The sequence below is a fragment of the Diadema setosum genome, chromosome 9 (assembly GCF_964275005.1).
Source record: "Diadema setosum chromosome 9, eeDiaSeto1, whole genome shotgun sequence".
Classification (NCBI taxonomy): domain Eukaryota; kingdom Metazoa; phylum Echinodermata; class Echinoidea; order Diadematoida; family Diadematidae; genus Diadema; species Diadema setosum.
Window position 1 is genome coordinate 24,948,369 of NC_092693.1, and position 23,570 is coordinate 24,971,938.

At 37.7% G+C, this 23,570-nt stretch overlaps 1 protein-coding gene across 1 annotated transcript in view; it reads left to right on the top strand.

The window, feature by feature from the left end:
* The first annotated feature begins 7,349 nt into the window (after positions 1 to 7,349).
* Positions 7,350 to 23,570, top strand: part of LOC140233157 (scavenger receptor cysteine-rich domain-containing protein DMBT1-like) — a 38,076-nt gene continuing 21,855 nt past the window's right edge. Inside the window, exon 1 of the mRNA XM_072313274.1 lies at positions 7,350 to 7,454. Within this exon, the coding sequence (XP_072169375.1) occupies positions 7,382 to 7,454 (73 nt within the window). The 5' untranslated portion in view covers positions 7,350 to 7,381. The remainder of the gene's footprint in view (positions 7,455 to 23,570) is intronic.

Here is a 23,570-nt window from a genome sequence, read left to right on the forward strand (position 1 = left end):
AATCACCTTGTGTCAACTTCAAATATTATATTGTGTCCTCCCGCGGATCTTCAACTAGTGTGAATTGTAAATAAGGGTCCCTATTTTTTAGTCATAACGTCCAGATGGACAATACAATGCCTGTTGTTGCAGCAGTACAACGCTGTTACTGTATGCTTTTTATGCTTTTTGTTGGAAGAACCTGGAGTGACGATGTGGTCATGGTACTGTTTTCGGATCCGCTCGTTAGATATCTACATGCCTTTCTGTGCATTCCTTTAGCATATAATATTTTATACGGAAATTCCAAACAGTAATGTGCTTATAGCTGTCTTTTTGCATGGCAAGGCATGGATGTGACAACGTACATTCCTGTGAAGGCAAAACAGATGGAAGTTAGGCCTATATAGTATACGCTCTGATGTGGATAGTACCATTTGAATTCAAATAACGTGTTTAAAAATGCCAATACAAATGTATAAGCTCTGAACTAATAATGATGACAAGTGGGATGACCTACACTAACCAATAAGATGCTAGAAATCAGACTATAACCAGTACGTTTGATGACATTATTACTCAGTATTTCTGTTTATTATGCTAACCCAGACTGGTATCGCTATGTTCTAGCACTATTTCTTTTTCAACAATACACTTTCGTGTATTTGATTTTTTCCCAGCTCAAGTAGTCCTGAGCAGTGTCCGTTAAAAACAGCCAAATGCGAGACATTCTGTATCTACTTTTGAACCACTCTTGCACAGATATCCATCACGGCAAAACATACTTAATGTACGTCAATATTTCATAGCGCTACGTATTAAGCAGAACCGACCAAACACAATGTCATGATTGATTATAAAATTAAATCACGGCCACAGACATTATTACTATACATTGTACAATGACGTATGACAATGAAATAAGTTCAAATGCAACTTTGTTATTTAGTTTTGTTTATCACCTATAGATGGTGATGACATTCCAAGTGATGGAGCATGTTACTCGAACGGTATCTGTCGTTTACGGGAGTCTCACTTTAGACAGAATAATGTGCTCCCCCTGCATCCAAACCTCAGAAATGGAACCTATATCCGTTGGCGTATTACAGCACAGTGATAGAATTTGCACCCCTAAATGACGTGTTTTGTTATGGTGCTAAGTACACTGTACAATACCCTAAGTGGTATATGTATTTCATTATTGTGACACTCAGTCAGTGCCGTCGATGATATTTTGAATAAATGCGTATTACATACTTGAAAAATAACAGCAAAATAACATATTCCTGATAGAATTATGAAGTTAGGTGATAACTGGTATGTCAGATTTAACTGCACAAAAAGATAATAATCCACAACAGTGCATTCAATTAATGATTAATGTCGAAAATCTATATACCGGACCTCTAAATGAGGGTAGTAAGAAAAACGCGTCTTATTTTCAGGGGAAACTGCGACAAAGTCGTAGATCTAAAAATAATCATAACTTTTTGACGCTTTATTTTAGAATCGGGTGCGTATAAAAGCAAGTCTGACGGACATCACAGCTGCCCCCTTGATGCCATCTCGGAACAGTTTCTTGAAAGTTCGTAGTCATCATGGCGAGTACATGAGTATGTAAAATAGTACATTGTACAATGTAAGAAAAACAAAACAACTGAAATATTTTATATTGTAGTGTATTATGCTATGGATAATATGTTTATTTGAGTAATTTTAATGTCTGGTTTGCCACTATTATTACTTAACGGCTGAATGACCCCTGGTCAATGTGTGTGGGGCTCAATAATGTTTTCAGAGGGGGTTTTTTTATGCACTGTGGATATGCAAGCCTCAAGTTGTGGCATAATGGATTGACAAGATACACCGTGCTTTCAAAATACTTTTTGGCGGATATTATACAAATAAAAGCTATGCCTGGAGCAGACTGAATTTGTGGGTTGTAGCTGTTGTGTCTGTTATTCCTGTTAATGCATGAAGGAGCAAAGACTTATTAGCGTAAAGTTCGTCGATCATTCACATCAGTTCATACATCACACTCGCACACACTGTGTACATGAATTGCTTTCATTTTTTCATTTTTTTTTTAAAGTTGCACTCAACCGAACAGACGTGCAGTATTAATATACTCCATGCGCATTCAACTCGCACACTGGTTTCGCATTGACTCAGCGTATTATAGGCTAAGGAATGATAATAGGACAAACGTATATAATTGATTATCACACAAACACTTCTTTGTTGATTTTCGCAGCCTAAAATTAGTCTCTACTGCAGTAAAGCAGGACCTATATTGAACTTTGCCATTTTGGCGTCCAAGCGAAACGTCCTAACTCTTTGTCCAATCCGTGCCGTAATATAGTTTTCTTGATGTCTTTTCTAGATAGTATAGTCTTATACACTAAGCATTGTTGCTGAAGGTGACACATTTCATTGATATCCATACGGAAATACGGACTCGTTTACTGAGTTAACAAAAACGGCAATGAGAACTTTTTGTGAGAGTAAAGATGGATTGTATCGAGTCATGTCTCGTCGCGCGCTGTCAAAAGTGTAGAGATTATTATGGTATAATATAGGTCATATTCATGATGTACAGCGTATTGAAAAGAACAGTGTTCGTATAAACATTTTTTTTGGGTCAAATCATTAGGTATACATCAGTAATAGAACATTAGAGGATCTATTCATAACTCATTTATTATATGTTTGTGTATTTATTTAATTTCCTTAGTTTTCTTCATTTGGCTCTTTAGCAGTTTCTGGGTTAGCCTATATGTTCAGTTGATCGTAAAAACTCCTTTCCAAAGGCGTCCTTGTATTGTTTAACAATGAATCTACGAAAAAAATGAAAATATAAGATAAACAAAATAATGTAGAGTGAATTAGACATGAAAATATTGAATGATGAACAGTATACCACTATTACAACTGAAGAGGAAAGAACCCAGATATACTCGTATTACACTCAACAAACACAGAAAAATAGAAAAAGGAAACACAAAACCCATCCGCACTTCTGAAATAATGCACATGGACGTCCGCATCTCTTTCCCTTCGAATTAATGAAGTGAAATTCTAAAGCTTTGCAATATTTTTTGAAAGTATGGAGGAATTGTAGTTTTGCAAATACAATCAAGCGAGTGCATTGAACAATAGGGGTAACATAATTAGTTAATGATAACCTAATAAATGAGTATATAAATCTATAATATATTTATATTTATACTGATAATTATGATAACCATTGATTGATTGATTGATTGATTGATTGATTGATTGATTGATTGGTTTAGTGATTGATTGATTGATTGATTGATTGATTGAATGATTGATTGGTTGGTTGATTGATTGATTGATTGATTGATTGATTGATTGATTGATTGATCTACATTCTTGGTCAGGGCATTTGCAGAGGGGCACTTTTTTAATATCATGTTATGCCTACGTTTGTTGGTATTGTGTATCAGTGGTTCCAAGTAAGTTGGGACTAAATCATTTTGTATTTCAAATGCAAAAACACAATATTGATATTCAACATCCTCTTCTGGGCAACAGAACTGATGGTGTTGTGATGTAAGATTATCCTTTACATATTCAAAAATTTTCGCGCATATTATTTTGGAGTTTTTGTATAGTTTCCCTGTGGGCTGTTGCACTTCCGCAGCTTCTCAAAGATGTGCTGCAAGGGACGTTCTGTTATAGCCGGATACGGGTTCTCTTAACATTATCTTGAAAGGCCGGTCATATAGCGTTTTTTGAACGTTCTAGACGGTTTTAAAGGTCTTCTGGACGTCCACAGAACGTCCACAAAACGTTTTGAATATTATTAAAGGTTTTCTGACGTCTATAACGTCTAAAAGGTTTTCAGCAGGTCCTTAAATTTTTGAAAGGTTTTTATTCGGTATTTTTAATGTTTTAAAAAAAAAACGGTTTTTAACGTCCATTTGAAACGTTTAGGTCCTAAACACGTCGAAAACATTACGCCAAAAGACGTTCCTAAAACGTTTTGACAAAATGTCCAAATATCAAACGAACTTTGAATATTCCAAGAACGTTTGAAAACTTCCAATTATTGTTGCCACGTATGTTTATTTCCAATACATCAACTCGATCTTATACAAAATGTAGTAGGCCCTATCATTAGTAGGCCTATACTTAAGTATTGAATGCCAGGCTAGTACACCCTCTGCTTCCTGTTGCAAGCAGGATTTAGGCCAAAGTGAAGTGGTTTTAGTGAAATAAAAAAAAAATGAAATAAAGTGAAATACTTTTACAATTGCAGCGTAAAAACTAATACTAGTAGAGACAAGGGGAACGGCGCTGAGAGAAAATGACTTTTTCGATCTACATACTGCGTGATTGCGCGATTGGAGTGAAACATTTACCTGTATCCCAGAAGGTGTGAATTCAATTACTAGTACTCTCCATGTCAGTTACCCCAAACAGCATGAAGAACATCTGCCAAATCGTGTCAGGTAGTAGCACACCTCAAAGCTAGTATTATGGCGTGTCATCAGTGGGCGTATCGCGCTCCACAATGGTTGAAGCCTTGAGGTTGCTCCCTTTCATTGATTAGCAAGTGCATGCGCATGACACCGATTAGTCGGCCAACTCTGTTATGCACCAGCTGCAGTGTCTGCTTGGCAATGCCATGGGTTAACAATAGACTGTTGGACTGTGCAACTTAACTGTTGGCAGGAATCGGATAATGGCAGCCAGTAAATTCAGCATCTGTGTGCTGGGAGCGTTACAGTGGACTGCGTGGGTGTCTTATCCATGTCCATGGGGCATAGACCTTATCGCAAATAGCATTTGTCGCTGGGTGGCGCTGTTCGCGCAAAGGATTGTGGGACTGAATAGGGGGCAAACGCCGATTCGATTTTCGGGATCGCGAAGCCACGCACCGCCGCCCGCACGCAACGTAGTCTCCCGTTTAGGGTTTGGAAAAGAGACTAACTCCGAGCGAACGCGCCGCGTGAGTGCGAGATTGCGTTGGCTTACCCGTAGCACTCGTAACTCGCAATAGTCTGTGTGGTGAGTTAGTCTCAAATCTCAGCCACGTGGCCTTGCTAAAATCATACGCAAAGCCATACGATTCGCGGAGTGACAGTGTTCAGCGCGTTTTTTACAACTCTGATTCTTCAACCAAAGGCAATAAAACAATGTTTGTTTGATTACTGCACATGACAATAACGACATAGCTTCTCGTAGGTTTTTACAGCTTTTTATAACTGATTTCAAGCATTTGTTTGAAGGATAGGCGAGTACAGTACCGTAGATAGCGAATATAAGCCCATGCGGCATGAAGCACAGCGAACACTGAGACATGTACATTTAATCGCAAAAACTAACTTTTTTTGTAATAATTTTCATTTGTGGAACTACCAGTTTATCCCTTATTGCCAATGTTCCCCATCCGTGTATACCATGAGATCTGCATGAGCTATGGCCTGGTGATCTGCTTCCACGACATGCATTATTGTTCGTTGTTTTCAATAAAGTACACAACAATTATTGTATGATGTATGAGAAAAAAAGATAAATCAGAGAACAAAGAATGTGTGTGTAGGTGTGTGTGTGTGTTTGTCTGTGTGGCTTGTTATTCATTAAGTTTTAAAAAGGAATAAATTATATGTACTGCTGTGATCTTAAGTATTGAAAATGCATCGTTCAACAGTTTAAAAAAAATAAAATCATGCAACCTTCCTGTTTGATTAATTTCATTTTCCCTTCACTTATATGCCTGTCCCTCAAACACCACATCTTCTTTTCTATCTTTCTTCGCTTTCTTCTTGCGACTCAACAGAAACAGACAGGGCAACACACATGTTGCTTTGATGAAAAATCTCTTGTCCAACTCTCTCCCAAATTATTTGGAATGAGCTTACATGCAAATTCATAATTGTTACATGAATAATTATTCATACACCGATTTATCTTGACGAAAATGCAATGAGGAAACAATGACTGAAACAGAATGATATCATTCATCACATATAAATGAAAATGCAACATCAGATGAGTTGAGGGATAAAGGAGTGGTATAGGCCCTACATGTAATTACAGAGAGGGGATTATACACTTACAAGTGCTGTACTGCTATGAAGGACTCAGTTCATTTGAATAATTATTGAATGGAATGGATTTCGGGTTCAAAATAAATTCATTTTTCTGCTTGTTTGTCTTCCTTCAATTCTTCTGAGCTCGACTGTTCACAATTTGTGATTCCCTCGTGTTTCTCATCTTTCTTTACCATTTGCAATTTGCAAGAACGACAGCCCAGCCGTATCCGTAGCCCGTAACTAGACAGTCTATTTGCAAAATTAAGTATATCTCAGGGTTTATACATCTAACAAATGACCTGTATCGATTGAGAAGTCTGGGTATATAGTTCTTGCTTGGGCTCGGCGCATTATATTTTTTTGATGTATCTGTACATGGAAACAGAAAAAAAAAATCAAGTTATCACACTTTGATACAAGCACTTTATTTTCAGGTACAAGTAATAAAAAAAAATGTATGTCTTTTAAACAGTTTATAAACTTCTTTCGGTTCTGCTGAGCTATTTATGTGCCATTGTATTCCACATTCGTAACAAATTTGCCATTGCTCTTGATGTACAAACTCTCTGCAAAAAAAAAAAGAAGAAGAAATAAAAAAGTAATACTACAAATATCCGTGTGAAGCAGAGCAATCAAATTATATTCTGATATAATACAGGGCCTAACTGCTATAGAATAGCTTTGGCGACCTAATTCACACCATGATTAGCTGTCACTCATATCACACATGCACACATCGCCGCCGTATCTCCACGGTCATTGTAGTACACTAATACGTCTCTTCGTAACAAGACTGCTTAGAAAAACAAAATGGTTCGTACCTGCCAGGATATATTCGGTCATTATTGCAATCATATATATCAAATCTAGCCCCACTATTACATTTCAATATCAAAAGGGTCAGCGATTTCGCAAGGCAAATGTGAGGAGATGTTTTACTTTAGTAGTTGAAGAAAGTAGAAGGATGAATACGATCGACGCGATCGTGTTACATACAGTACTGTACACAGCAATGTACACATAATACGTACGACGCGTCGGCTGCTAACATGTCGCATGGTCGCATTCAGACAATAGGTGGCGCTCTTGCTCCCTATTCGATCCCATCGTCCCTTGCGTGAAGCTATTTGCGATAAGGTCTATTGCTAATGTCTAAATGACGGTATTGGTGGAAGTTTTCACTGGACACAGGAGTGGTACCGATACTAGTCCCGTGAGCCGTACTAACAAGTTAGTATTCTAACGATTAATCAACGAGAGAGGAAACAGCCACGATACCACACGCCAAGCTGCCAAGCGCCCCACCTGTATAGCGACCTGCCGGTTGAGAGCTCAACATGTCTGTTGAAACTTTCATCTTACATTCATTAGTATATGCATTGCTTGCCGTCGCCAACGTTTTGTCACAAGGTGAGATCCTTACTTATATAGTTATGTTACTATCAATACTAATACAATCATCAGTGCATCATCTGCCACGCTCCTTAACTTGGTTGAGCTGAGATGAGGATTAATAACGTTTTGTGATTCTCAAAAGGTTTTCTGACGTCCATAACACCCAAAAAATAGGTTTTCAGCAGGTCCTTTTTACCTAGCTAGGCCTACCAGTATAGCAACCACAATATGAAATGTTAAAGAGCATACAATTCTAAGAGGAATTCAAAGTTTATTTGATGACAATAGGTTTTGAGATGGCAGATCGAGATATCCAAAAACAAAGTAAAACAAAGCATTTTTAATAAAAGGTGGGTCTCGCCTTTTATTGCTACTAAGTATTAGCATTACTTTGTGTTTGGTTATCTCAGCCATTTCAAAACAATGTTTCATCAAATAGACTTTGAATTCCTCCTAGAATTATATTCTCTTTCATATCTCATAAGAAATTTCTCGTTATCCTTAAAGGGAAGGTAAACCCAAAGAACAATGTGGATTGAGTGAAAGCAGCAACATTAGTAGAACACATCAGTGAAAGTTTGAGGAAAATCTGACAATCGATGCAAAAGTTATGAATTTTTAAAGTTTTGGTGTTGGAACCGCTGGATGAGGAGACTACTGGAGGATATGACGTATGAGTGGACAACAATACAAAGAAAATATAAAGGAAATTCAACAAAAATTCACTTTTCTAGAATTGTGAAAGAGCAATGGACCAACCGCTTTCAGAAAGCAGGGGGAATAATTGCTACCCTTAACATATGTCAATATCAAGTTGATGGAATTTGTAATTTTCATGAAAAATGGATTCTTGCGGAAAAAGACTCCGGGGGACCTTATTTCCGGGTTCGAATTTAGGAAATAGTATCCTAGGACCAAATATCCGTTTCGCAAGGACCTAATCGCCGGGTTTGTACGAAGAAGCCTATTCGGGGGACCAAATCGCCGCTGAGGGGGTCGAATGGGCGGATTTATACGCAAATTCGGGGGGACCAAATCGCCGCCGAGAAAGGACTTGGTCGGTGGGTTTAGAAGAACAAGCCTACTATTATACTGTAGTATTCGCTAACGTCAAAGTGCAAGGGACTTAAATCAGCAGGTCAGAAGGATGATTTGCCGCTGAGGTGTTGTTATTTGATTTGTTTAGTGGATTCAAGAAATAATAATACAACTGTTCCATAATAGTCCCTTCATGGTGGGGTTATTGACAAATGTGATTCCTAGCAGTAGGCTACTTTAGAGTTAATGTTGGGAATTGGGCTCTTTTGGCATAGGGTTAGGTACGCTTAATAACAACCCCCCCCCCCCCCACAAACTAGTATGATTCTCAGTGCAAGACCAATTATTGGCATAAAAAAGGGAAATCATCACCTTTTCTCCATACATGCAATCTATCAGCTGTTTCTCGACAGAAATGACAAATCCAATAACACTAATAACATCCTGCACTAATTACAAGAAGGTAATACCAGGGGCCGCAGAAAAGAAGTTGATGCTATTCAATCCTTTGTCGAAATTATCTCACAATATAGGCCTGTTATCATATTGTCTTATATTCTATAGTATACAATGTTATATTTACCTCATTCTCTGTTGCCTGAGAAATTGAAGTGTACATACTATGTTTTCGTCGAAAGACGAAATGAACTTTGAATGACATACAAATTATGGGCAAAATATGCAAAGAAGGAGCTGCCATGTAGGGACCTACTTCTAAGGGCAGTATAAATATCATATTGTCCATGAATGTTTTCACTATTTTTATTAATTTTTTTGCACTTCATCGTATAGGGAACAGACTGATTATCAGGTGTAGAAGTCAACGAAGTAGGAAATTTCCCTTCTCTGCATGCTCCTGATCATATATACGGTATGATATCTTTTACCGCATAATCTGGACGAATCAGATCATGAACAAAGGATTATTCAATTCAATTTGATTCAATTCATTTATTTTCATTCTTCTTTTTCCAACAAACATAAAACAGAATAAATCAGGAATTACATCATGAACATAAACATTCGCCTCTGCAAGAGATAAAATGATACAGTTTAACATATATTGGCAAAAATGCAAAGTTATGTTTTAGTTAAGAAAACAAATTGAGAGGTCCACTAACAAGCTTGTATACTGTTAACCACTCAAAGAATCTTATGAATTACTTATTTACAAATACTTATCACAAATATAATTTACGACAGGACGGAACAAAACAGGAGAAACACAAGACGTCTTGACAGAATAGATGGAAAGAACGGAAGGAAAAAAAAAAGAAAAAAAAGAATGCCTATACACGCTGAACAAGGGAAATGGAACAGGGAATTGGAGTGCTTCAGAGCTCACAGCTCACAGCTGTGGAAGTATCATTATAGCTAAATCATTGCGAAATAATGAATTTAGTGACTGACTGATTGATGGTGTATTGAACCCTGAGGTTGATGAGACCTAGCTAATAAAGAAAAAAGATATCAGAGAGGATTTAACAGAAAGAATTTCAACTTGCACTTAAAATAATACAAAGATGAATATATTTTTTTTTTTTTTGCTTCACAGCTTAATGAATTCCAAAATCTGGGGCCGGTGTAAATAGTATTCTGAGCCAATAAAGTTCTCAGGAGGGGTAAATGAAACTCATCGATTGTCTAGTGGGATATTTATGAAAAAACTGGTTCCGTGGGAACATTGAATTGAAAATATTGGGAAGTGCATTTGTGTTGTAATTAAACACAAAACTTGCCAAGATGAAAAAATAAAGGTACAAATCTTTGATTTTCAAAATCTTATATTTAGTGAATAATGGATCTGAATAAGAACGTGGCGGGATGCCACAAATAATACGAAGTGCTCGTTTTTGTTTTTGTTTTTCTTTTGTAACAGTAGTATATCTAGTATAGTTTGATGGGCACTACCCCATGCTAGGAGTCCGTAATCAAGATAAGGTAAAATTAGAGAAAATACAACCGCAACAAACAGGGTAATTTGATATGAAACTTGAGTCTATCAATGATATCAATATTAGTCGAAATTATGCGGCCTCCACGAAAGTTTATCGTCCATCGTGATACGTGCAGAGTCATCAGAAATAACCTATGCGCAAAGCTTCTGGAATTGCTAAAAAGCATATTACTCGGTTTTCTGGAGATTAAGTGATAATTCAGTAGCTCTTATCCACTGAAACACTTTTTCTTCAATTCGGAATTAACGATTCGAAGGAGAGTATCTGGATTTTGGCGAGAAAAGAAAATATTTGAGTCATCAGCAAAGAGTATAAATGAGAGTATGTCACATGATCTGCAAAAGCCATTCATGTAAATAACAAAAAGTAAAGGTCCTCTAACAAGCTACCCTGTGGGACGCCACAATGAAGATAGACTTGAGTTGTTCTCGTTCAGAGTTATGTATTGTTTTCGATTTTGTAGGTAATTCCTGAATCACTACAAGGCCTTCCCCCGTATTCAATAATAAGACAATATTTTGTGAAGTAAAATGTCATGATTAATTGTATCGAAGGCCTTGGAGAAGTTCAGGAAGATACCAATAAGATGAGAATGATTATAAATAGTATGCGCGGTGTGTGGTCAATAAACTTCAAATGGACATGAACGGTGCTGTGTTTCTGACGAAACCCAAATTGAGAATTGGTTAAGAAAATTCATTGTTCTTGTAAATATTATGAACCTAAGATTATTACCCTACAATCACTATTTCTTAAATATACGTACATTGAAGGTCAGAGCTGCCAGTACTACTGAAAAATGACTTCAAGTTTAACAATCATAGGCTATTTCGTAAAGATAGGTTTTGAGTTTTTGTTTGAAATTGTCTATTGGCATCTGACTTCTAAGTGGGTCTGGCAGAGAATTCCATAGAGTAGGTGCAGCAAAAGAAAAAACCCTGTCCCCATAAGACTTCGTTCGAATGGTAGGTACAACAAGCAAGTTTCGAGCAGAGGATCGGAGACATCTAGTAGGCTTATATGGGGTTATGAGTTCTGTAATGTAGTGCGGGGCTGTTCCGTGTAGTGCCTTGAAAGTAATGAGGAGGATCTTGTATTGAATACGATATCTTATAGGAAGCCAGTGCAGATCTTAAAGGATTATGTGTTCACGTTTGGCAAGTGTAACAAGGCGGGCAGCGGAAGGTTGTATTAGCACATGAGAAACGGCACAAGGTTTATTCACCCCAACGCTTTATGGTACCATACCCAAGAAATAGCTCGAGCAAATCTTCGCTGACAAATAAAACGAAATTTAAGGTCCATAAAACGGGAATTTCACAAGCAGATATTGTACTCAAAAGTAATATGTAAATGCCTTCATTAAGTCTTCATCAAATTACCATTCAAAAGCATTACGGATTTTCTGAAAGACACAAAGAAACTGTATAAAGCTGTTATTGCTTTAACTTTTACCAAAATACCTCACTCATGGTGATCAGACTGAGCTTGAAAATTGTTTTAATCAGAATTTTGTTGGTAGAATCCTGGCAATTCAACAGTCTTTCCAAACTTCCATCGTACAGTCAGATGACATTGTCTGTGAGGCCAAGTAAGAATTGAGTGAGTTACAGTATGTCACTATAGATGGTATAGAACATTAACTTATTAATCAAGAACTCACCAAACAAGTCACGTGAACTAAATACAATCCCAACAGACAGTGGCGTATCGGTGTGGGGGGCAAGGGAGGCACTTGCCCCGGGCGCCACTTCTTCGGGGCGCCAAAAAACGAAAAAAAAAACAAACAAACAAACAAACAAAACAAAAACGAAGAAGAAGAAGAAGAAGAAGAAAAAAAAAAAAAAAAAAAAAAAACCCTCGACCCGACCGGGGGGGGGGGGGGGGGGCAGTCAAATCAAATAAGATAAAAACAAAACATGATGATGACGCGGACAAAATGACAATGTATATTGTGTTCACACATGTCATTTTATATTTAACAGGCAAAATGTTTCACGTAGCAGCGGCTGCAATTTCTTTTATTCTGAAGAGATCGCCGATTGGATCAAAGGAGGGCGCCAACTGTTTCGAACATGGGGGGGGGGGGGAGGGGCAAAAAAACAAAACAAAATAAGAACAAAACGTAATGATGACGCAGAAATATACAAATTTCGGCTCACTCGCTCGTACTAATTCAGAGGATTTTTTCAAGTCCTCTGTTTGTTGGTATAAATCGTTATCTATAACGCCGTCACTATTATTATTTTGACTAGAATTGTAAGATTTAATAAGCAAAAATGACAAGAATTCCATGTTTTGTAAGCTGGAAAACAAAAATTTTCGGCTCGCTCGCCTAATATCTGTCATAAAAAAATATAAGAACAAAACGTGATGATGACGCGGAAATAGGGCCTATGCATATTTCAGCTCACTCGCGCGTACTAAGATGGAGTATTTTTTCAAGTCCTCAGTTTATTGGTATAAATCGTTATCTATAAGGCCGTCACTATATCTTGATTAGAATAAGCCAGTTCGTAATTACCTCATTTACACATTGGTACAAATGACCTTTCTTTTTTCTCTGCTGGTTAGGCACTTCACTCGTTTTCAAAGGGGGCATAATGCATAAGCGTGCCCGACGTAACAATTTATGGAATTCATGTTTTGTATTTGAATGCAATAACAGCCTATTTCCTTATAGCGATGATTGCGAAATAACAGTCTTGTTGTCAGGTGGATGTGCTGGCAAGCCTCATTTATATAAGGATCACATGAATAATTATTGCATCACGGATGCTTATCTCAATGAATTTACAAACCAAAATGCCTGTTGGTAAAAATGACCTTTTTCTGCTCATGCGCAGAGTGTAGTTACGAACTGGTCTATTGTAAGATTAAATAAGCTGAAATGACAAGAATTCCATGTTTTATAAGCTGAAATACAAACATTTTCGGCTCGCTCGTTGCGTTCAATCGCCAAAATTTATTACATTTAAATCACCCTCAAAAGACCTCAAAAGCATATGATATGAAAAAGCATAAAGTCTCTATCGGGATGGGGTTTAGGTTGAACACTTTTTCAGAAATTAGGGGCGCAGATTTTCGCGCTTGCCCAGGGCGCCGTTTTCCCTATTATAGATACGCCACTGACAACTGATTTGGTTAAGAATTGTAGCACAGTTTTGGTATTATACCCGTTATTATAAGAATCACAAACATGCCAGCCTGAGATAAGGTGTATTCCTACAGGATTGTAAAAGAGTTGCTATTTATCAAAATTTAAGAAATAACAATAGGTTTGGAGTTTCTCTGAGACTACCGTCTAATCTCACTTTTATTCTTTTTGAGTAAACTGCTTGAAAGTTGTTGTTTTCTCAGAATTGACAACTATCTGCAAGATTGGTTTTCTTTTATCCATTTAGATCTGCAATTTATAGCCTGGTCGAATGATGTGGAAACACTGTTAGTCAATTTAACATACATTATTGTGCTCAGAGAATTGGATTATGGGAATATCACTGTTGTTATCATGCTTGATATGAGCTCAGCTCGTGGCACAGTAAATCACGCTATGCAGACTCAAACGTTGAAATATTTGGGTATCGAGGAAACCGTCCTTGATTAGTCCCATTTCTCTGAACAATCCCATTGGTACGTCAGAATCACATTTGTTATTTTACCCCGGGTCATAAAGCTACTGCACAAGTTTGGCAATGTTTGATGATTATACCAAAGCCAGGAAAGGGTATTGTTGGAAGCCCGCTATCTTTTTACTTGTGCACAATAAATCAGTGAAGTGTATTTCGCTAACATTGTAGTAGTTATCATTGTTATGCAGATGATATAAAACCCTTTGTGTCTTAAAACCTATACTACGTTTACCGTGTCATCCGCCAATGCAAAACTGTCTTGAAGAATGTTTCCCAGACCTGAAAATCTAGTTTGCATCCAGTGACCTTAAGCTGACTAATGGTAAAGCTTAATTGTTCTTATTTACTATAGATTCAAATGACATGCTAAGTAAGTATGTTCACATTGCTAGCAATTTTACATCATTCCATCAAAAACAGTCCGTTATAGGTGTTATAGGGGTCCAGGAAATGTCTTTTCTAAATCATATTATTCAAGTTCAGCGGAGTATTAGATATCATGCAGTTGCATAATTTAAGTTTCATAAAAAAAGATATTTTCTAAATCTGCAAAATGAATGCTTTTTTTTTTCCTTTTTATATTTTCTCATTTGGATTTTTTTTTTCGAATTTGCTGCTATGTAATCTCCACAGGGAGATGTTATAAAACTTCAACAATACCAAAATTATTCCTCCCGCCTGTCACAAAAAAGGTTTGATAACATATCACCAATCTTCCGTTCTTTACGTTGAAAAAAAAAAATCATTTTCAAGATTCTGTTATTAGTACATCATTCAGTTCACTCTCTTTCCCCGCATACTTGCAAGTCTCTGTACGATTCCCAAATACACATTGAAGCGGAGACGAAGCCTATACGTTCTTCATGTGAGATGCACTGTCCATTCTAATACCAAGAATTCGGGCAAGAAATTAACATGGATGGGGATCGCTCTCTCTCTCTCTCTCTCTCCATCTCTCTCTCGGTCATAGGATCATGCAAACTGTAACATATTCCACTGTGCCAACTTCCATCTACAGGAACATTCAAATCTAAACTAGGGACTTGTACGTGTTGAGGATTACATATAACTGCAATCCATGATATATATATTAAAAAAAAAAAATCTTGTCAGGGATTATGTTTCCTTCTTTTTTTGTCATTTACTTCCCTGTTGTCATGTTTTGTACATGTAGGCCTAGGTACTGTGTGTATATTTTTCTTTCTTCCTTCCTTTTCAAAGCGCCTTTGGCACCAACATTGAATATGTGCGCCATACAGAATACAAGGAGTGACTGTAGGTGTATTATCATTATTATTTTTTCCAAAATGAATTTCACGAAAGTCGTACCCATGGTGGCATTCAGAATGCAGACGTAGAACTTGTGAAACGTTGCATGGTAATGGGGATGGGGTTAACTTTGAACCCCCCCCCCCCCCCCCACCACCACCACCACCACCACCACAGTGTAAGCACCACTAAATAAAACAGAAACATACTCAAGTGATACAACGTGTACATACCAATAATAGGGCGATTTTCTTGCCCAGCAAAAATAGGAATGTGTGGGACTGAGTGTTATGTAAAACGCAGCGACTTAGTCACCACGTAAGTCTGGAATCAAACACTAATATTCGGATATGAAGTGTAATTTTGTTATCCAAATCACATCAGAACTTCCACTCAACTATTGATAGATACGGTCATTGTACCAAACAGACACCACTTGAAATGTAGATTTAAAATGATTAAATTTCGACCCAGTGTCCTGTACTGTCGCAGTACACATCGGCCACTGGCGCTATCGCTGCTGGCAGAGTTACTGTGTGTGGGAGTAGGGACACTATTTCCGTCAGTGTTGAAAAGACCTAGGACCATATCGCCGGTTGAAATCAGGATATCACATCCTGAGACATTAAATCCTGAAACCTGACACTGAGATTTGGTCCCCCGGAGTGTTTCTCCAGGGGGGACATAATCGCCTACTACACCGGCCCGCCGCGCCGCCCATCCAACTACAGTGCAGTTCGACTGCTTTGTGGGTCATTCCTTCTTGCCAATCGGCCGAGCTCGCAGTGTGAAATGCATGCGTTATTACATACGCACTACACACAGAAGCTACAGCTGTACTACAGTCTACAGCTAAGTAGAGGACGCAAGGCGTAAAAATTAGAAATGAGACGTCACGATTGGTAGGTGAATTGTCGATCTTTCTTTTTTTTTTCGGCGGCCGAAAAAATAGTAAATATCAAAAAAGTCGATGCGGCAACTGAAAATCGATGCGGGCGGGGAGCGGGCTGGGACGAGAATTATGAATTTCTTGGTATTTTCAGCGCCATTTTGAAAATAGTAAATAGTAAAAAAATCGATGCGGCGGCCAAAATCGATGCGCGCGAGGACGAAAAACTGGTTTCTTTTTTTACTTGGCCTTAAATCTTACAATTCTAGTCAAAATAATAATAGTGACGGCGTTATAGATAACGATTTATACCAACAAACAGAGGACTTGAAAAAATCCTCTGAATTAGTACGAGCGAGTGAGCCGAAATTTGTATATTTCTGCGTCATCATTACGTTTTGTTCTTATTTTGTTTTGTTTTTTTGCCCCTCCCCCCCCCCCCATGTTCGAAACAGTTGGCGCCCTCCTTTGATCCAATCGGCGATCTCTTCAGAATAAAAGAAATTGCAGCCGCTGCTACGTGAAACATTTTGCCTGTTAAATATAAAATGACATGTGTGAACACAATATACATTGTCATTTTGTCCGCGTCATCATCATGTTTTGTTTTTATCTTATTTGATTTGACTGCCCCCCCCCCCCCGGTCGGGTCGAGGGTTTTTTTTTTTCTTCTTCTTCTTCTTCTTCTTCTTCTTCTTCTTCTTCGTTTTTGTTTTGTTTGTTTGTTTGTTTGTTTGTTTTTTTCGTTTTTTGGCGCCCCGAAGAAGTGGCGCCCGGGGCAAGTGCCTCCCTTGCCCCCCACACCGATACGCCACTGTCTGTTGGGATTGTATTTAGTTCACGTGATTTGTTTGGTGAGTTCTTGATTAATAAGTTAATGTTCTATACCATCTATAGTGACATACTGTAACTCACTCAATTCTTACTTGGCCTCACAGACAATGTCATCTGACTGTACGATGGAAGTTTGGAAAGACTGTTGAATTGCCAGGATTCTACCAACAAAATTCTGATTAAAACAATTTTCAAGCTCAGTCTGATCACCATGAGTGAGGTATTTTGGTAAAAGTTAAAGCAATAACAGCTTTATACAGTTTCTTTGTGTCTTTCAGAAAATCCGTAATGCTTTTGAATGGTAATTTGATGAAGACTTAATGAAGGCATTTACATATTACTTTTGAGTACAATATCTGCTTGTGAAATTCCCGTTTTATGGACCTTAAATTTCGTTTTGTCAGCGAAGATTTGCTCGAGCTATTTCTTGGGTATGGTACCATAAAGCGTTGGGGTGAATAAACCTTGTGCCGTTTCTCATGTGCTAATACAACCTTCCGCTGCCCGCCCTGTTACACTTGCCAAACGTGAACACATAATCCTTTAAGATCTGCACTGGCTTCCTATAAGATATCGTATTCAATACAAGATCCTCCTCATTACTTTCAAGGCACTACACGGAACAGCCCCGCACTACATTACAGAACTCATAACCCCATATAAGCCTACTAGATGTCTCCGATCCTCTGCTCGAAACTTGCTTGTTGTACCTACCATTCGAACGAAGTCTTATGGGGACAGGGTTTTTTCTTTTGCTGCACCTACTCTATGGAATTCTCTGCCAGACCCACTTAGAAGTCAGATGCCAATAGACAATTTCAAACAAAAACTCAAAACCTATCTTTACGAAATAGCCTATGATTGTTAAACTTGAAGTCATTTTTCAGTAGTACTGGCAGCTCTGACCTTCAATGTACGTATATTTAAGAAATAGTGATTGTAGGGTAATAATCTTAGGTTCATAATATTTACAAGAACAATGAATTTTCTTAACCAATTCTCAATTTGGGTTTCGTCAGAAACACAGCACCGTTCATGTCCATTTGAAGTTTATTGACCACACACCGCGCATACTACTTATAATCATTCTCATCTTATTGGTATCTTCCTGAACTTCTCCAAGGCCTTCGATACAATTAATCATGACATTTTACTTCACAAAATATTGTCTTATTATTGAATACGGGGGAAGGCCTTGTAGTGATTCAGGAATTACCTACAAAATCGAAAACAATACATAACTCTGAACGAGAACAACTCAAGTCTATCTTCATTGTGGCGTCCCACAGGGTAGCTTGTTAGAGGACCTTTACTTTTTGTTATTTACATGAATGGCTTTTGCAGATCATGTGACATACTCTCATTTATACTCTTTGCTGATGACTCAAATATTTTCTTTTCTCGCCAAAATCCAGATACTCTCCTTCGAATCGTTAATTCCGAATTGAAGAAAAAGTGTTTCAGTGGATAAGAGCTACTGAATTATCACTTAATCTCCAGAAAACCGAGTAATATGCTTTTTAGCAATTCCAGAAGCTTTGCGCATAGGTTATTTCTGATGACTCTGCACGTATCACGATGGACGATAAACTTTCGTGGAGGCCGCATAATTTCGACTAATATTGATATCATTGATAGACTCAAGTTTCATATCAAATTACCCTGTTTGTTGCGGTTGTATTTTCTCTAATTTTACCTTATCTTGATTACGGACTCCTAGCATGGGGTAGTGCCCATCAAACTATACTAGATATACTACTGTTACAAAAGAAAAACAAAAACAAAAACGAGCACTTCGTATTATTTGTGGCATCCCGCCACGTTCTTATTCAGATCCATTATTCACTAAATATAAGATTTTGAAAATCAAAGATTTGTACCTTTATTTTTTCATCTTGGCAAGTTTTGTGTTTAATTACAACACAAATGCACTTCCCAATATTTTCAATTCAATGTTCCCACGGAACCAGTTTTTTCATAAATATCCCACTAGACAATCGATGAGTTTCATTTACCCCTCCTGAGAACTTTATTGGCTCAGAATACTATTTACACCGGCCCCAGATTTTGGAATTCATTAAGCTGTGAAGCAAAAAAATATATATATATTCATCTTTGTATTATTTTAAGTGCAAGTTGAAATTCTTTCTGTTAAATCCTCTCTGATATCTTTTTACTTTATTAGCTAGGTCTCATCAACCTCAGGGTTCAATACACCATCAATCAGTCAGTCACTAAATTCATTATTTCGCAATGATTTAGCTATAATGATACTTCCACAGCTGTGAGCTGTGAGCTCTGAAGCACCCCAATTCCCTGTTCCATTTCCCTTTTTCAGCGTGTATAGGCATTCTTTTTTTTTCTTTTTTTTTCCTTCCGTTCTTTCCATCTATTCTGTCAAGACGTCTTGTCTTTCTCCTGTTTTGTTCCGTCCTGTCGTAAATTATATTTGTGATAAGTATTTGTAAATAAGTAATTCATAAGATTCTTTGAGTGGTTAACAGTATACAAGCTTGTTAGTGGACCTCTCAATTTGTTTTCTTAACTAAAACATAACTTTGCATTTTTGCCAGTATATGTTAAACTGTATCATTTTATCTCTTGCAGAGGCGAATGTTTATGTTCATGATGTAATTCCTGATTTATTCTGTTTTATGTTTGTTGGAAAAAGAAGAATGAAAATAAATGAATTGAATCAAATTGAATTGAATAATCCTTTGTTCATGATCTGATTCGTCCAGATTATGCGGTAAAAGATATCATACCGTATATATGATCAGGAGCATGCAGAGAAGGGAAATTTCCTACTTCGTTGACTTCTACACCTGATAATCAGTCTGTTCCCTATACGATGAAGTGCAAAAAAATTAATAAAAATAGTGAAAACATTCATGGACAATATGATATTTATACTGCCCTTAGAAGTAGGTCCCTACATGGCAGCTCCTTCTTTGCATATTTTGCCCATAATTTGTATGTCATTCAAAGTTCATTTCGTCTTTCGACGAAAACATAGTATGTACATTTCAATTTCTCAGGCAACAGAGAATGAGGTAAATATAACATTGTATACTATAGAATATAAGACAATATGATAACAGGCCTATATTGTGAGATAATTTCGACAAAGGATTGAATAGCATCAACTTCTTTTCTGCGGCCCCTGGTATTACCTTCTTGTAATTAGTGCAGGATGTTATTAGTGTTATTGGATTTGTCATTTCTGTCGAGAAACAGCTGATAGATTGCATGTATGGAGAAAAGGTGATGATTTCCCTTTTTTATGCCAATAATTGGTCTTGCACTGAGAATCATACTAGTTTGTGGGGGGGGGGGGGGGGTTGTTATTAAGCGTACCTAACCCTATGCCAAAAGAGCCCAATTCCCAACATTAACTCTAAAGTAGCCTACTGCTAGGAATCACATTTGTCAATAACCCCACCATGAAGGGACTATTATGGAACAGTTGTATTATTATTTCTTGAATCCACTAAACAAATCAAATAACAACACCTCAGCGGCAAATCATCCTTCTGACCTGCTGATTTAAGTCCCTTGCACTTTGACGTTAGCGAATACTACAGTATAATAGTAGGCTTGTTCTTCTAAACCCACCGACCAAGTCCTTTCTCGGCGGCGATTTGGTCCCCCCGAATTTGCGTATAAATCCGCCCATTCGACCCCCTCAGCGGCGATTTGGTCCCCCGAATAGGCTTCTTCGTACAAACCCGGCGATTCGATCCCCCTCGGCGGCGATTAGGTCCTTGCGAAACGGATATTTGGTCCTACGATACTATTTCCTAAATTCGAACCCGGAAATAAGGTCCCCCGGAGTCTTTTTCCGGACGGACATTACTTCCTACCACACCGGTGTAGTAGGCGATTATGTCCCCCCTGGAGAAACACTCCGGGGGACCAAATCTCAGTGTCAGGTTTCAGGATTTAATGTCTCAGGATGTGATATCCTGATTTCAACCGGCGATATGGTCCTAGGTCTTTTCAACACTGACGGAAATAGTGTCCCTACTCCCACACACAGTAACTCTGCCAGCAGCGATAGCGCCAGTGGCCGATGTGTACTGCGACAGTACAGGACACTGGGTCGGAAATTTAATCATTTTAAATCTACATTTCAAGTGGTGTCTGTTTGGTACAATGACCGTATCTATCAATAGTTGAGTGGAAGTTCTGATGTGATTTGGATAACAAAATTACACTTCATATCCGAATATTAGTGTTTGATTCCAGACTTACGTGGTGACTAAGTCGCTGCGTTTTACATAACACTCAGTCCCACACATTCCTATTTTTGCTGGGCAAGAAAATCGCCCTATTATTGGTATGTACACGTTGTATCACTTGAGTATGTTTCTGTTTTATTTAGTGGTGCTTACACTGTGGTGGTGGTGGTGGTGGTGGTGGGGGGGGGGGGGGTTCAAAGTTAACCCCATCCCCATTACCATGCAACGTTTCACAAGTTCTACGTCTGCATTCTGAATGCCACCATGGGTACGACTTTCGTGAAATTCATTTTGGAAAAAATAATAATGATAATACACCTACAGTCACTCCTTGTATTCTGTATGGCGCACATATTCAATGTTGGTGCCAAAGGCGCTTTGAAAAGGAAGGAAGAAAGAAAAATATACACACATTACCTAGGCCTACATGTACAAAACATGACAACAGGGAAGTAAATGACAAAAAAAGAAGGAAACATAATCCCTGACAAGATTTTTTTTTTTTAATATATATATCATGGATTGCAGTTATATGTAATCCTCAACACGTACAAGTCCCTAGTTTAGATTTGAATGTTCCTGTAGATGGAAGTTGGCACAGTGGAATATGTTACAGTTTGCATGATCCTATGACCGAGAGAGAGAGAGAGAGAGAGAGAGAGCGATCCCCATCCATGTTAATTTCTTGCCCGAATTCTTGGTATTAGAATGGACAGTGCATCTCACATGAAGAACGTATAGGCTTCGTCTCCGCTTCAATGTGTATTTGGGAATCGTACAGAGACTTGCAAGTATGCGGGGAAAGAGAGTGAACTGAATGATGTACTAATAACAGAATCTTGAAAATGATTTTTTTTTTCAACGTAAAGAACGGAAGATTGGTGATATGTTATCAAACATTTTTTGTGACAGGCGGGAGGAATAATTTTGGTATTGTTGAAGTTTTATAACATCTCCCTGTGGAGATTACATAGCAGCAAATTCGAAAAAAAAAATCCAAATGAGAAAATATAAAAAGGAAAAAAAAAGCATTCAATTTGCAGATTTAGAAAATATCTTTTTTTATGAAACTTAAATTATGCAACTGCATGATATCTAATACTCCGCTGAACTTGAATAATATGATTTGGAAAAGACATTTCCTGGACCCCTATAACACCTATAACGGACTGTTTTTGATGGAATGATGTAAAATTGCTAGCAATGTGAACATACTTACTTAGCATGTCATTTGAATCTATAGTAAATAAGAACAATTAAGCTTTACCATTAGTCAGCTTAAGGTCACTGGATGCAAACTAGATTTTCAGGTCTGGGAAACATTCTTCAAGACAGTTTTGCATTGGCGGATGACACGGTAAACGTAGTATAGGTTTTAAGACACAAAGGGTTTTATATCATCTGCATAACAATGATAACTACTACAATGTTAGCGAAATACACTTCACTGATTTATTGTGCACAAGTAAAAAGATAGCGGGCTTCCAACAATACCCTTTCCTGGCTTTGGTATAATCATCAAACATTGCCAAACTTGTGCAGTAGCTTTATGACCAGGGGTAAAATAACAAATGTGATTCTGACGTACCAATGGGATTGTTCAGAGAAATGGGACTAATCAAGGACGGTTTCCTCGATACCCAAATATTTCAACGTTTGAGTCTGCATAGCGTGATTTACTGTGCCACGAGCTGAGCTCATATCAAGCATGATAACAACAGTGATATTCCCATAATCCAATTCTCTGAGCACAATAATGTATGTTAAATTGACTAACAGTGTTTCCACATCATTCGACCAGGCTATAAATTGCAGATCTAAATGGATAAAAGAAAACCAATCTTGCAGATAGTTGTCAATTCTGAGAAAACAACAACTTTCAAGCAGTTTACTCAAAAAGAATAAAAGTGAGATTAGACGGTAGTCTCAGAGAAACTCCAAACCTATTGTTATTTCTTAAATTTTGATAAATAGCAACTCTTTTACAATCCTGTAGGAATACACCTTATCTCAGGCTGGCATGTTTGTGATTCTTATAATAACGGGTATAATACCAAAACTGTGCTACAATTCTTAACCAAATCAGTTGTCAGTGGCGTATCTATAATAGGGAAAACGGCGCCCTGGGCAAGCGCGAAAATCTGCGCCCCTAATTTCTGAAAAAGTGTTCAAACTAAACCCCATCCCGATAGAGACTTTATGCTTTTTCATATCATATGCTTTTGAGGTCTTTTGAGGGTGATTTAAATGTAATAAATTTTGGCGATTGA